General features: G+C 49.2%; 1 protein-coding gene across 3 annotated transcripts in view; it reads left to right on the forward strand.

The window, feature by feature from the left end:
* The window catches only part of Crtac1 (cartilage acidic protein 1), a 131,478-nt gene extending 124,903 nt beyond the window's left edge, over positions 1–6,575 (forward strand). For all 3 annotated transcript variants that reach the window (XM_074078574.1, XM_074078576.1, XM_074078575.1), the window contains 4 exons: positions 2,183–2,328; positions 3,070–3,112; positions 5,369–5,512; positions 5,938–6,575. In XM_074078574.1, coding sequence (XP_073934675.1) covers positions 2,183–2,328; positions 3,070–3,112; positions 5,369–5,512; positions 5,938–6,056 — 452 coding nt within the window. In that variant the 3' untranslated portion in view covers positions 6,057–6,575. The remainder of the gene's footprint in view (positions 1–2,182; positions 2,329–3,069; positions 3,113–5,368; positions 5,513–5,937) is intronic.
* The last annotated feature ends 5,852 nt before the right edge of the window (positions 6,576–12,427 follow it).

Here is a 12,427-nt window from a genome sequence, read left to right on the forward strand (position 1 = left end):
GAGTTATTTGCGGCTTCAGTCAGGCTGCAAAATGTATTCATGTAGCTGTTTGGTTGGCTTAGGTGAGAAACATTTGCTTTTCTTTGTCTCCTTTTTTTTTAAATGGAAAATGTTTACTTTTTACCTGTACCACTTAATTTGGACACCGTATACCCTACACATGCCTAATCTTTGCATCCCAAGATTCCACTTCAAAACAGAAAAGGAACATTTGTAATCAGTGCTCCCCAGCCCCATTTCCACCTCTGCCCCAGAAAGAGTCGCAGACTGAGGGAGTGGAGGAGGAGGCCTGGTGAGAAGTCTCTTCTGGCTTAATTCGGTAAAGCCCAGAACCAGGGAGCTGGAACCTGGAAGAAAAGGGGCTCTGGTGAGAGCTGTGACTACAGGTCCTTCCCTCCGTGCCCCTCCCCTGACTTATGCTTGCCAGCCCTGAGGCCTCCAGGGGCTGCTCCAGTTGGTCTTTAACTTCCCCCCTCCCAGCAGTAGCGACACTGGAATGTCCCAGTGAGACTTCTCTGGAAGCCAAGGGGAAAGCAAAAGGAAATCAAACACAGTGAGAATGGAAAGCCAGGAAATGAGGTTGTCAAGGTCCCCAGTGACAGACATCTGGGGACTGGAAAGAAAGAGGCTGCTGGGCCCTTCCTTCCACACCAAGCTGGCCTGGTCCCTGCTCCACCATGGACCTCTGTACATGAGAGTATACACTAGATTCTCCACGAAGCCTGCATGGGGCTTCCAACCCACATTGTTAAAACATGGGAACCCCCTCTACTCATCAAAATAACTCACAAACTGCCCTGTACCCCCATAGTAGCTACCGTCACATCCATTGATAGATGATAATGACTCAACAGCACTTTTAAGTGTAATTTGTTTTCTAACAGTATCTACATACATTTAGGAAAAAATAGTAGGGCATTACTGTGGGAGATAGGTCCTTTATTCACTCAGAATGATGTTTGGGGGCGGTACATAGACCTGTGCCTCCAGAGCACCATGACCGTGTGCTCAGCACTGCCCTCCTGCCCCAGTGATTTACCTGCAAAGTTCTCCCCCTGCAGGCGAAGCTCAGCCTCTAATCCCAGATCCATCACCCTTAGCCTGACCTAGCCACAGGGACCCGCCTGCTTCCTGATGCAGGCGCCCTGCAGTCATTGACAACACCTAAACACCTGACAAGTCTTTCTGACCTGTTTTCTGCCCATGGTGTACTGTGTGGCTCTGAAATGTGTGCAAACGGATTCACTGTGATATTGTCTGAGCTTCACTGCTATCTTTTGTAAACTTTCAGCTCTACACAATGGTCTGTCTTGGGTTCCCTCCACCCGTCTTTTCCAGGTCTTTATTCAGAGCTCAGCTCACAGGCCTCCTCCCTGACAGGCTTTGGCTGACCACCGGACAGAAGGGCCTCCAGATCCTCTGCACCCTGTTGCTTGCTTTCTGCTTTCTTCATGGAACTTGTCCATATCTGACATAACTGACTCATTCATCTGTTTGTGTGTCTCCCACCTGGAGAGTGGAAGTCCCATAAAAGCAGGGATGTTCCCAGTGACAACAGAGAGCCAGGTCCCTAGCAGAGCACCATAAATAGAAATAAAAGAGGCATGCCCAGGTGTATGCAGTGAGTTGGCTGCAGAGCTGGGATCCATCCTCTGGTCCCCCAGCCACCTGCTCCCCACTACGTTCTTTCTAATGGATCAGGTAAGCAGTTGAGACAAGACTTGAACCCCAGGCCCCAGAGTCCCACCTGCATACCACCAGGACATACATCTCCCCAAATTCAGCCTCATGCTGATTGGCCTATCAGCTAGAATATAAATTCTATAGCCGTGGGGTCTAAAATGGTAGCCACTAGCCATGTGTGGCTATTTAAATATAAATTAAGTAAAATTAAATAAATTTCAAATTCAGTTCCTCAGTCACACTAGTCTCACTTCGAGTGCTCAATAGGCACATGTGACAGGACACATACTCAGACTCAGCTTTTCCATCACTGCAGGACACTGTTGGGCAGCATTGCTCTAAGAAGGAGACAACTCAGATCCGCCTCGTTCATTCCCAGCCCATAGAATAGTGCTCCGTGAATTAATATTTTTATTCAATGAGTGAGCACATGAATGCTGACACTCTGCCTGAAAGCCCCTCTCTACTCTGCTCCTGACCTCTCTCCTTCTTCCCCCAGGAAGGGATGAAGCCAGCACTGTGGAAGTGACCTGGCCAGATGGCAAGATGGTGAGCCGCAGCGTGGCCAGTGGAGAGATGAACTCGGTGCTGCAGATCCTCTACCCCCAGAATGAGGGCAGACCTCAGGAGCCAGCCCCACTGGAGGTGGGCCAAGACATCTGGACCTCATAGCCAGAAAAGCAGGCAACACGCACCTCCCCAGGGGCCAATCTGTAGGCTTGGCCTCCAGAATAATGGAAACCATCTTAGCAAAGGGCAGGCTTCAGGATGACCCCTTCATTTGTAATTTGTACAACACTATCACCCCCAGAACTCTTCTGCTTCTCATAGAAATCCTGGAGGACTAGCAGGGCAAGTGTCTTTGCTCCCATTTTACAGAGGAGGAAAAGAGAGGCCACGAGAGGGAACCCAAGACCAACCAAAGCTGCATAGCCAGCTCTGAGCAGGGTTAAGAATTGACCCCAAGTCTCCTGCTGCCCTCCTGGTTCTCTCCATGTCTCTGAGAAGGCTTCCTAGTGGCCTAACGGTGGGGTCAGACCCACAGTAGGGCCTCTGGGGGCCTACTATGAAGAACCTCTGCGGGGTTCTTGGAGGAACAGCTGTGGACCAGTCTCTGGTCCAGCTCAGGTACATGGATCCCATGTGCAGGGAAATGAGCAGGAGTTCAAGTTACAATGCTTCTTGTCCTCTCCACCCCAGCCTGGTCTCCTATTCTCAGTGCAAGGCAAAGGGTCCTAGAAGCGAGGGACTCCTTCTGGGTCTGGAGATAAAAGCATCCCTTGTGTTAGGATCAGAGTAACAGCTGCTCTGTGGCTGTGACTAAGAGGGGACTTGAAGTAGGCCCTTCTCAACTCACAACTGTCTCTGCTTTTGCCCACCTTGCAGTGCGGCCAAGGATTCTCCCAGCAGGAAAATGGTCATTGCATGGGTAAGTTGCCTGCAGGCCCCAACGAATGAGACAGAGGCTGGGATAGCTGGGGACAAGGTCAGGGTACAGATGGGACTGGAAAGGGGGAGAGGACAGTGATGCTGATTCCTGGGGCTCCAGAAACCAAGACAACTACCAATGTGGGAGTTATATTAGTGACCAGCTGGGTGACTTGCCACAGTTCTTGGCATTGGTGGTACCCCCTGCCATGAATATCAAGAGAACAAACCTGGAGAAGAAACATACCACCATGTGGATATTGGAGACCGTGGTGGTTAAGCTTCACCCTGACAGAGGCAAAACAACCACATGCTGTGGCCAGCCAGGGGAGCAGCCAGAAAAGGGGCTGGCAGACAAGGGTGGGCATTGCTGGGGGCATACAGGCAAAACAGAGTGTAGAATGTGGTCACAGTATAGCTAGGAGATTGAAGCCTGGTACAGTACTGGGGGCAGGTAGCTTCCAGGTGGCAGCTCTATGAGGGTCCAGTCACTTTCTGAAAGCCCCCCAAGAGTCTATAATGCAAATGGGGAAGCCTAGGTACTCAGTGTCTAAAAGACCTCCTACTCAACATCTTCTAGACAATGACCAACAATGAGGAATCAGGTCAAGAATTCCTCCTTCCTTCGACCCGAGTCTACAAGTAAACCAAACAAACACAGTCCCACCCTTTTGGAGCATATAGCCAAGGAGAGTCCCACAAGTGAACAGCAAGGACCACACATAGGGTCAAGGCTGAGATGAGCAGAGGAGCACAAAGATGGGAGCCCTAAACCAGTCTAGGGAGGGTCTGAGAAGGTAGCTTAGAGAAAGCAAGCTCTAAACTGCAACCTGGGGAATGATGAGGAGTTGACAGGCATGGAGAGGGGAGGCAGTGGTTCCATGGAGGGCCCTCCCAGGGCAAAGGATCACAAAATGAGGAAATGAGGAAGCAGGGGTGCTGAGGGTGCTTTAAGGAGAACACTCTTCATATCCCCTCCCTGGCCCCATCCTAAACAGACAGTGCAGGCACAGGAAACTCCAGTCTTGTCTGCGTGCTAGAAGACCCTTTCCAGATCACCAGAGCAGGCCCCTCCCCCTTTGTTGTGCCTCCTGTAAGGTACCAAGCACCTGGCTGGGCACTGGGGATGCAGCCAAGTGCCTGCTCTGAGGAGCGTTGACTCTGGTGCAGCAGGACAGATCCTAAACGTGGGACCACAAAGCTAGGCAAGACAGTTCAAGAGCCTTGTAAACAAGGTGCTCTCTGGAGACTGTTCTGGGAAGAGTATACAGGGAGGAGGACCTTTCATCTGAGACCCCAAGAACTAGAAGGATTCAGCCCCAGACAGAGCTGAGGAGAAAGAAGCCTAGGTACTCCTGGAATAGAGAACAGCTAGAGCAAAAACCCCAAGGCAGTCAGAGGGACAGGCAGGCGGCCACCATGCCTGAGATGAGTGGAGGGCCAGGTCAAGAAAGGGCTTGAAGCTCCAGGAAGGAGTCTGGATTTTGTTCTTAGAGTCCTTGGAAGCTAAGCAGGAGAGTGACCTGATGTGATTCACGTTTTTAAAAGATCACTCTGGCTGCTGAATTGCAGACTGAATTGGAGGAAAGAGTGGAAGCCAGGAGGCCAGTAAGGGAGCCGCTGCAGACATCCAGGCAAGAGACCGTGGGTGCTGGGAATAGGGTGGTGGTAGAGGAGTAAGATAGTTGGACAGATGAAAGGTGTGCTGTGGCACAGAATGGACAGACTCTGCTGTGGGAGTGAGGAAAAGGGAAGATTTGGGGGCCGCTGCAATTTCTGCTGGCATGTCCAAGAGGATGGTGGTGGCACTGATGGAGCTAAGGAAGGTAGAAGCAGGGGGCAGAAGTTTAAGGCTCAGGGAAATCTAGAGTTCCATTTTGGACATAGTAAGTTTGAGGTGTGTATTAAGACATCCAGGTGGAACTGCCAAGTAGCTCATTGGTGGTTGGATTCATGAGCCTGGGGCCCAGAGGGGAGGTTATGGCTGGAGGCAGGAAATGTGCAATCATCCACATATGAAGAGACCAACTAGAGGAAGTGCAGTGGATGGAAGAGAAGACTGAGGGTCAACACTGAGTGCCCTCCTACATGTAGAGGCCAAGTACAGGAGAAATTAGCCAAGGGGACTCAAATGAGGAATCCAAGCCCAGTAAGGAGAAGGGGCATGTCCAAAGTCACAGAGTGGGTGGGCAAACAGAACCTGAGCGAGAAGCCACTGCCCACACCTCCCTGGTGAGTGACTCCTCTTGCCTTTCAGACACCAATGAATGCATCCAGTTCCCATTTGTGTGCCCTCGAGACAAGCCTGTGTGTGTCAACACCTATGGAAGCTACAGGTGCCGGACCAACAAGAGATGCAGTCGGGGCTATGAGCCCAACGAAGATGGCACAGCCTGTGTGGGTAAGTGGGGCCCCAGCCACAGTCTAGTAGCAAAGGGAGGTTCCCTTCCACTGGAGGCTTGGAAGACTCCAGACCAAGGCCCTAAGCCTCTGCTTTTCCTGGACTCACACTGGGTCTCCAGGAAAGACCATGACAGAGGCTTGGAGAAGCCCTATCACTACTACCACCAACCAGAGGGTCCCAGGGTGCTGTGTCCTGGCCTGAGGTATCCCTCTTCTCACATCTACTAAAACAAGAGTTCCTACTTGGAGGTCAGCCCGTGTTTCCATAGCTGGGATGTAAACTAGCTCCTATGAGTTCTCTTTGGCTGAATTTCTGAACTAGTGTTTATCTTCTTCCTCCCAAATTCCTTCCTCCACCCCTACCCTGCCCCATCCACTGTCTCTTCCCCATTCTCTATCTCCCTTCCCTCTCCTTTTTTGCAGCTCAAGTGGCCTTTTTAGGTGGGTATTCTTCGGCTGCCTTTAGAATCTCTGAGACTCTCTCTCAGGCCTCATATCTTTCTCTAGGCCTTGGACTTTGCCTTCAGTTATATGCACTTTAAATCCCATCAATAAAAGAAAAAAAAAACAAAACAAACTAACAACCTTTGTGGAAAACTAAATCTCTCTCCTGCTGCCTATCTCTCTTCAAGCCCAGTAGTTTCTGCCACTTGCTCCTCTGAATGGACAGCAGGGTTGGCCATCTTTGAAAAGGGATTTTTGGGAGATCCAACCTTAGTTGTTTGTGAAGCCTTTCTTTGCATGTTTTCTGAGAAAACAGAAAAGGAAAGTCTCCCCTGTACTCCATCCACCCTTCCTCACTCCTTCAGAAGACTCAAAATAGTCCTGTCTTTTCTGTATCAAAGATTCTTATCTTGCCCTTAACAAAGATGGCTGCCAGGTGGTTGCTTGCTCAATTGATTCAGTAATGTATCATGTGCCTGCTGGTTTGGCCTGTGCTGTTGCTGCTTTGTGCGCCCTGACTTCCTATGATAACAAAAGCCTTATTGGGGTTGATGGTGATGGTGGGAAGGGAAAGGGGTGACCCTTCGGGGCTCTTGATAAAAATGTTAAAGTTTGAACTTGCTAAGTCTTCCAGCCTCTTTTCTGGAGAAATTATGCCAATAAACTCTCTGCTGGATATTAGCACCTAGCTGGTGGGGTAAACTGTGTCTGGGCGAGTATGTGCTGGTTGGAATGCTAGCTTAGCCATGGCCCTTCCACCAGAAGGTGCTTAGAAAGCAAGCTGTGATAGAGAGAAAGTACTAGCCCCAGGCATAAGCAGTGGTTAGGATGTGTTCAACAATGTTCATATTTAGGGGACCAGGACTTGAACCAGGGAAGGGATATGGGATGAGCAAGGGGCAAATATGGAGGCACAACTCTGGGCCATTTACCTGTGGGAAGTCACTTCTCTGTTCTGGGCTTCCATTTCCCTAATGTAAATGGCAAGAGAGTTGGACTGGTATACCCCATTCCTTTCTGACTCCTCCACGTGTGGCTAGACATAGACATGGCTAGTCGCAGGCTATCCTGATTTCTAGAAAGAACCTTACAACTGGGTCTTTGCAATATGCTTAGGAGCCTGGAAGCTCCTGTAGCCAGAGCACCCTTTGGGGATGATGTAACGCCACAGAATATGTTCACGCTCAGCCTCGGGTAGTGAAGGCACATTATAAATCACAAATCTATTCTTCATAGGGGAAAAAAGTCGCTCCAAGATATAATAAAATCACACTTAGGAATGCAGCAAGCCTTTTAAAAACATATTTAACAAAAAAAACTTCCCTTTTCTGATATCATAATAATACTCCCAATAAATCACAAAATATGAATTCCTTGCAGCTAGCGCTGTTTTTACACTCGGAACAGGAGCATAAATGAAAAGTTTTAAAATGAAAACAGCTACAATTTCCTGAGAAGCATATACCAACTTAAAAATCACTCCACTTCTAGAAAGCCCATTCTTGTGTGCTGCCATAGAATTAGAGAACTGAAAGGTCCCCAGAGATGAGGCTCAGAGAGACGAAGTGATAGAGGTCACCCTGCCCAAGAGGGTGCCTTGAGTCAGGGCTAGAGCCCTTTCCTACCATCCCATCTTGACACAGGGGTGACAGACAGCTCCGTCACTGTTCAGACTATTCCCTAGTCATTCTGGAAGCTGCTTCCTTTTTAGAAATGAACAAGTGGATCTGAGATAGTGAGATAACAAAAACCCAAAGCCCATAGAGCAGTGGTTCCAAATACAATGATAGCGGTAAATGACAAGACAACAGCCCATTGACGAGCCACCCGCAACAGCACAAGAAATACAGGGCAGGACAAGTAGTGAGACAGCCTGCCAAGGACATCAGGAGTTTTGGAGTGACAGAAAACTTCGGAGGACTGGAGGATACCCTGAAGTCCTGCACATTGAATTTAACAGGATCTGACTGTGACAGTTTACTCCACTTGCTGGGCCAATAAGTTACAAAGAGGAGTTCAAGGCTCCCCAGGTGATAAGAGCAGTCAGGGTAAGAAGGTTTTCCATGCACTAGGGATTAAGTAGAGCTCTAGACACACAATGACAAGTGAAGCTAATGCGGCCACACTGCCTTCCCCTCAGCCAGAAGGAGGAGCTGAGTGTAGGGGAGGAAGGAGGCAGGGGGCTTTCTGAAAAAGCCTGGCTAGATCTTTAGGTTACTGCACTAGGAAGCAAACTCTACATTTCCTCATTCATCCAATATTCATCAGTAAGCATTTATTGAGAACCTCCTGTGTGACAAGCATTTGGTCCCTTCCATGAGGAAAGTGACAAGCTCCCTCCAATGAGGACATCAAATCTCCTGCCCCAAGAAGCTTGTATTGGAAAAAATACAAGGCTAAAAGACAGGACAGGCAGGCACCGAAGTGATTCAGCATTACCTGCCCCCAAACACAGGACCTACCAGAGGGCTAGGAGCCCAGGCTTTCTGAGCCAGGTGCCTCCAGCTCAATGCATTCACTGCCAAGCTTTGTCAACCACAGATGCATGCTGTGCAAAGCCTCACCCAGGCTGGCCAGGCCCAGCATTCCTGTCCCCCATTCTTGTAATTCCTCTTCCTGAGACCCATGGGATCTGAACCATCACTGTCCCCTTCTGAGAACACATAATTTCTTTGTCCCATAGCCACACCAAGGTTCCTGACATCCTTGTTGGCTTATACTGATCTTGAAGGTGTAACAATAACAGCAAAGAGATTCAGAGGCAGATCAATAATGAAATGGGCCCAGGAGATGATGCAAATGGAAGAGTCACGATCCACTCCAGCTGAGAGGGACGGTGGGCCTGTGTTACCACACTTCCCATTTTTCAAGGAAATCCTAATAATAATAATACCATTTTATTCTGTCCAAAAATACAGCCTCTCCCCAGGAATGTGCCCCCTCAAGATGCTCAATAATAGCATGTTGTAGTGAGCTCAGTGTGTCTGGGTCGGATCTAAACTCTTTATAAGAATCAACTTGCTTAATCTTCACAACAATCCCAAGAGGAAAGTGCTATAATTATCCTACTTTCACAGATAAGTTAAATGATTTGTCAGGGTCACACAGCTGGGACAGATAAAGGTGGGATTGTATCCCAGGCAGTCTGGCTCCTCCTCCTGTGCCCTAAACAACCACTGCTGCCCACTTCATCTGGGTGGGCACAATCTCTCATGCTGCCCAGAGTCAAGAGCTGGGTAGGAAAGGAAAAATGGAGTACCCAGAGGGCTCATATCCAAGGCAGTCATTCCATGATCATGTCCGAGCCTGCAAGAAGAGCTGGCTGTACCCATGAGGAGATCACCCTTACCAGGCCAGCTTGGCCAGACCTCCAGTGCAGAATGGAGAATCACCTGCCAGGTCTCTTCCAGCATCTCCACAGTTGCCAGCCCTGCTCTGGGAAGGTGCCATTGTGAGGGCCAGGAGTTTGATTATGAGTCACTCTGGCTGCTATGGCCCCCTCCCAAGGTCTGGGCATCACATTCATACTGGTGTTGCTGGACCACAGCCCAAGCAAGAGCTCCACTCCAGCCTCCAAGAGCCACGTGGAGATAGGAGGATGAACATTTTCTCAAGAAACCAGTTGAGCCTTTCCAGAAGATTTCAGACCATACCCCAACTCAGACTCCTAGCCCAGGAGGCAAGCAGAGTCCCTCCCCTCTTCTCCCTTCCCAGGGTCACCCATTGTCTCGCTCTTTTATATGGCCAGAAACCCAGCTGCAGAGGCCAGGAGTTGCTGCTTCATCTCCTTAGCACCAGGCACATCCTGGAAGCAGGAAGAAGGAAGGCAAGAAAGCTCAGGCTGGTTAACGCCGCAAATAATGCCAGCCCCCACCTTCAGTGGCTCAGTGTTCTTAAGAACTGCTGTTGAACAGTGAGGTGGCCAAAGGGTAGGCCTTCAGAGGAAAAATGAGAAGCAAGAAGAGAAAAGAACACCCCTGGGGGAAGGAGTTAACATTTACAGAATACCCACTATAGGTGTCTCCATTAATCCTCACACCCATCCTGCAAGACAAATGTTATTAGTCTATTTTATTATCAAAGAAACTGAGGCTCAGAAAGAGTAAGTTACCCAAGGTCACAGCTAGCTAAAGATGACAAGCACTAATTCAAACCCAAAACTGTCTACTCCATGACCTGGGTTCTTAGCCTTGTGGTGTTCAATTTCCAGGTAATTGAAACCTAGGTGCATTATTTAATCGGTTCTTTACTCAACATGCATTACTTAGGCACCTACTATGTACTGGACATTGTTCTAGTGGCTTGGGATATACAATTGTGAACAATACCAGCAAAGATTCCTACCCTAGTGACAGATGGCAGGAACTAAACAGCAAACAGGGAGTAAAAGTGTATGGGACATTAAAAGATGCTAAATGCTATGGGGAGGGGGGGAGCAGTGTTAGGGCAATTTGGAAGTGCCCAGATGAAGGCAGACTATCATTTGAAATACAGTGGGTCAAGGTGGGTCTCCCTGAAGAAGAGACATTTGAACAAGGACAGAGTAGGTGAGGTGTCCTCACACCTCAGTGGCTTATGTGTAGAATGGGGAAGAAGCTTCACAGTGTTATTTACTAATCTTGAAAGAGTTACCTATAATGCTGATACCTCACAGTTATTATATTAAACTTGACCTGATACCTGACACCAAGCGAGCCCCAATAAATTAGAGATACAATTATAATTAACAAGTTTCAAAATGAAACCAGGTGTGGGTACTCCTGCCTGTACTCCCAGCTACTGGGGAGGTAGCGATCAGGAGGACCAAGGTTCAAGGCCAGGTAGGGCAAAAATTTAGTGAGACCCCCCCATCTCAACCAACAAACTGGGTATGGTGGTGATTCATGCCTGTGGTCCCAGCTACAGGGAGTTGTCGATGGGAGGCTCATGCTCCAGACCGCCCCAGGAAAATATCAGGGAACCCTATCTGAAAAATAACTAAAGGCAACAAGGGCTGGAAGTAGGGCTCAAGTGGCAGCCTATCTAGCAAGCCCAAGGCCCTAAGTTTAAATCCCAGTACCACAAGGGGAAAAAAAAAAAAGTTCAAGGTGGAGCCCCAGACCTATTCAATGCCAAAGCTCCTCTGCTTCCCTGCATGTGCCATCTGGGCCACCTGGGGGTCTCCAGGAGTTGTTGATGTGGAGGGTTTTGGTCACCCCAGGGTGCTGACAGTTTAGCCTGAAAGGGACTGCAGGACACAAATGGCCATAACGGGGCAAAGCCAACCTCCCTGGGCCTGAGCTGGGCTACTTAGTCTGGTGCTCACCTGATGCCATTCCCAGAGAGAACGGTCATAAAACAAGATAAACAGAGCAGTGCAGGCATGGGATGGATCAGGCTACACAGAGCAGAGGTCACATATGTAAAGTTCATGGGCTAGACGTTCGCCCTCAACAACCACAAAATTCAAGAGCAGTAAATCCAGAGGAACCTGAGAAGTCATCTAGTCTGCTCCATCCTTTTCAGATGGGGAAACTGAGGCCCAAAAAGCACCATGACTTTCCCAAGGACCACAGAATCTCTCTCCCTCTCTGACCTCCTCCCAGTCCACACTGCCCACAACTCCTCCAAAGAGCCCAGCCTCCTTCCCCAGAAACTCCAGATGTTTCAGAAGTACAAAGGCATAGGCAATTTTAGGAATGAGTGGGGGAAAATGCTGGTTCTTCCCATTTTGCTGACCTGGAGACTGAGCCAGGGTATGTGCCCACTAAGTGGTTGGAAGAGCCACGCTTGGTCATTGGAACATCAGCATGAATGGAAGCTCTGGATGAAGATACCCAGGGAAGGAGGAGCCTGCGCAGCTGAAAGAGAGAAGGTGTGTGTGTGGCGGGGGTGGAGTGGGGGAGGAGAATCTGCGTCACTCCTTCCCAGGAAGCCTTGCCCAGAGCTGCGTGCCTCACTCCACCCCCAGCCTGCCAAAAGGAAAACAGACTGAGGCTATAGTACTTCTCATAAGGTTAGCTCTTTCTGCATGATGGGCCCCAGAATTCTGAATGCACCCCCAGTCTAGAGGCTAACTCCCTTCCATCTGCAGAGCTTCTGAGGAAGGAGAAACCACACCCCAGTTGTTCTTGGGGACCATGGCAGAAGGGCATGTTCAGGACATTGGGGGAAAGTAATCCAGATATATACCCTCTGCAGTTTCAGGTCCCAGATTCAAGATCTACAGCCCTGAAAGCAGGCACAGAGAGGAAAGAGGGAGAAGGGGACTTGGAGCTATCTCCAGAATACTGGCACTGGAAACTCTCAACACCTCAAGCCCACTGCAGAAGTGGTCCTGGGTGTAAAATGCCATGTTCTTTCTTAAAAACCTATGTCTTTCCCTTCTTCTTTCCTTCCACTTACCCTTAAATTTTTCTTTACCTGGAGACTCTGGGATCAAAGACTCAGGTTAGAATCCCAGACATGCTACCCCCATACTCTGAAGTGG

This window comes from Castor canadensis, chromosome 7, assembly GCF_047511655.1.
Source record: "Castor canadensis chromosome 7, mCasCan1.hap1v2, whole genome shotgun sequence".
Lineage (NCBI taxonomy): Eukaryota > Metazoa > Chordata > Mammalia > Rodentia > Castoridae > Castor > Castor canadensis.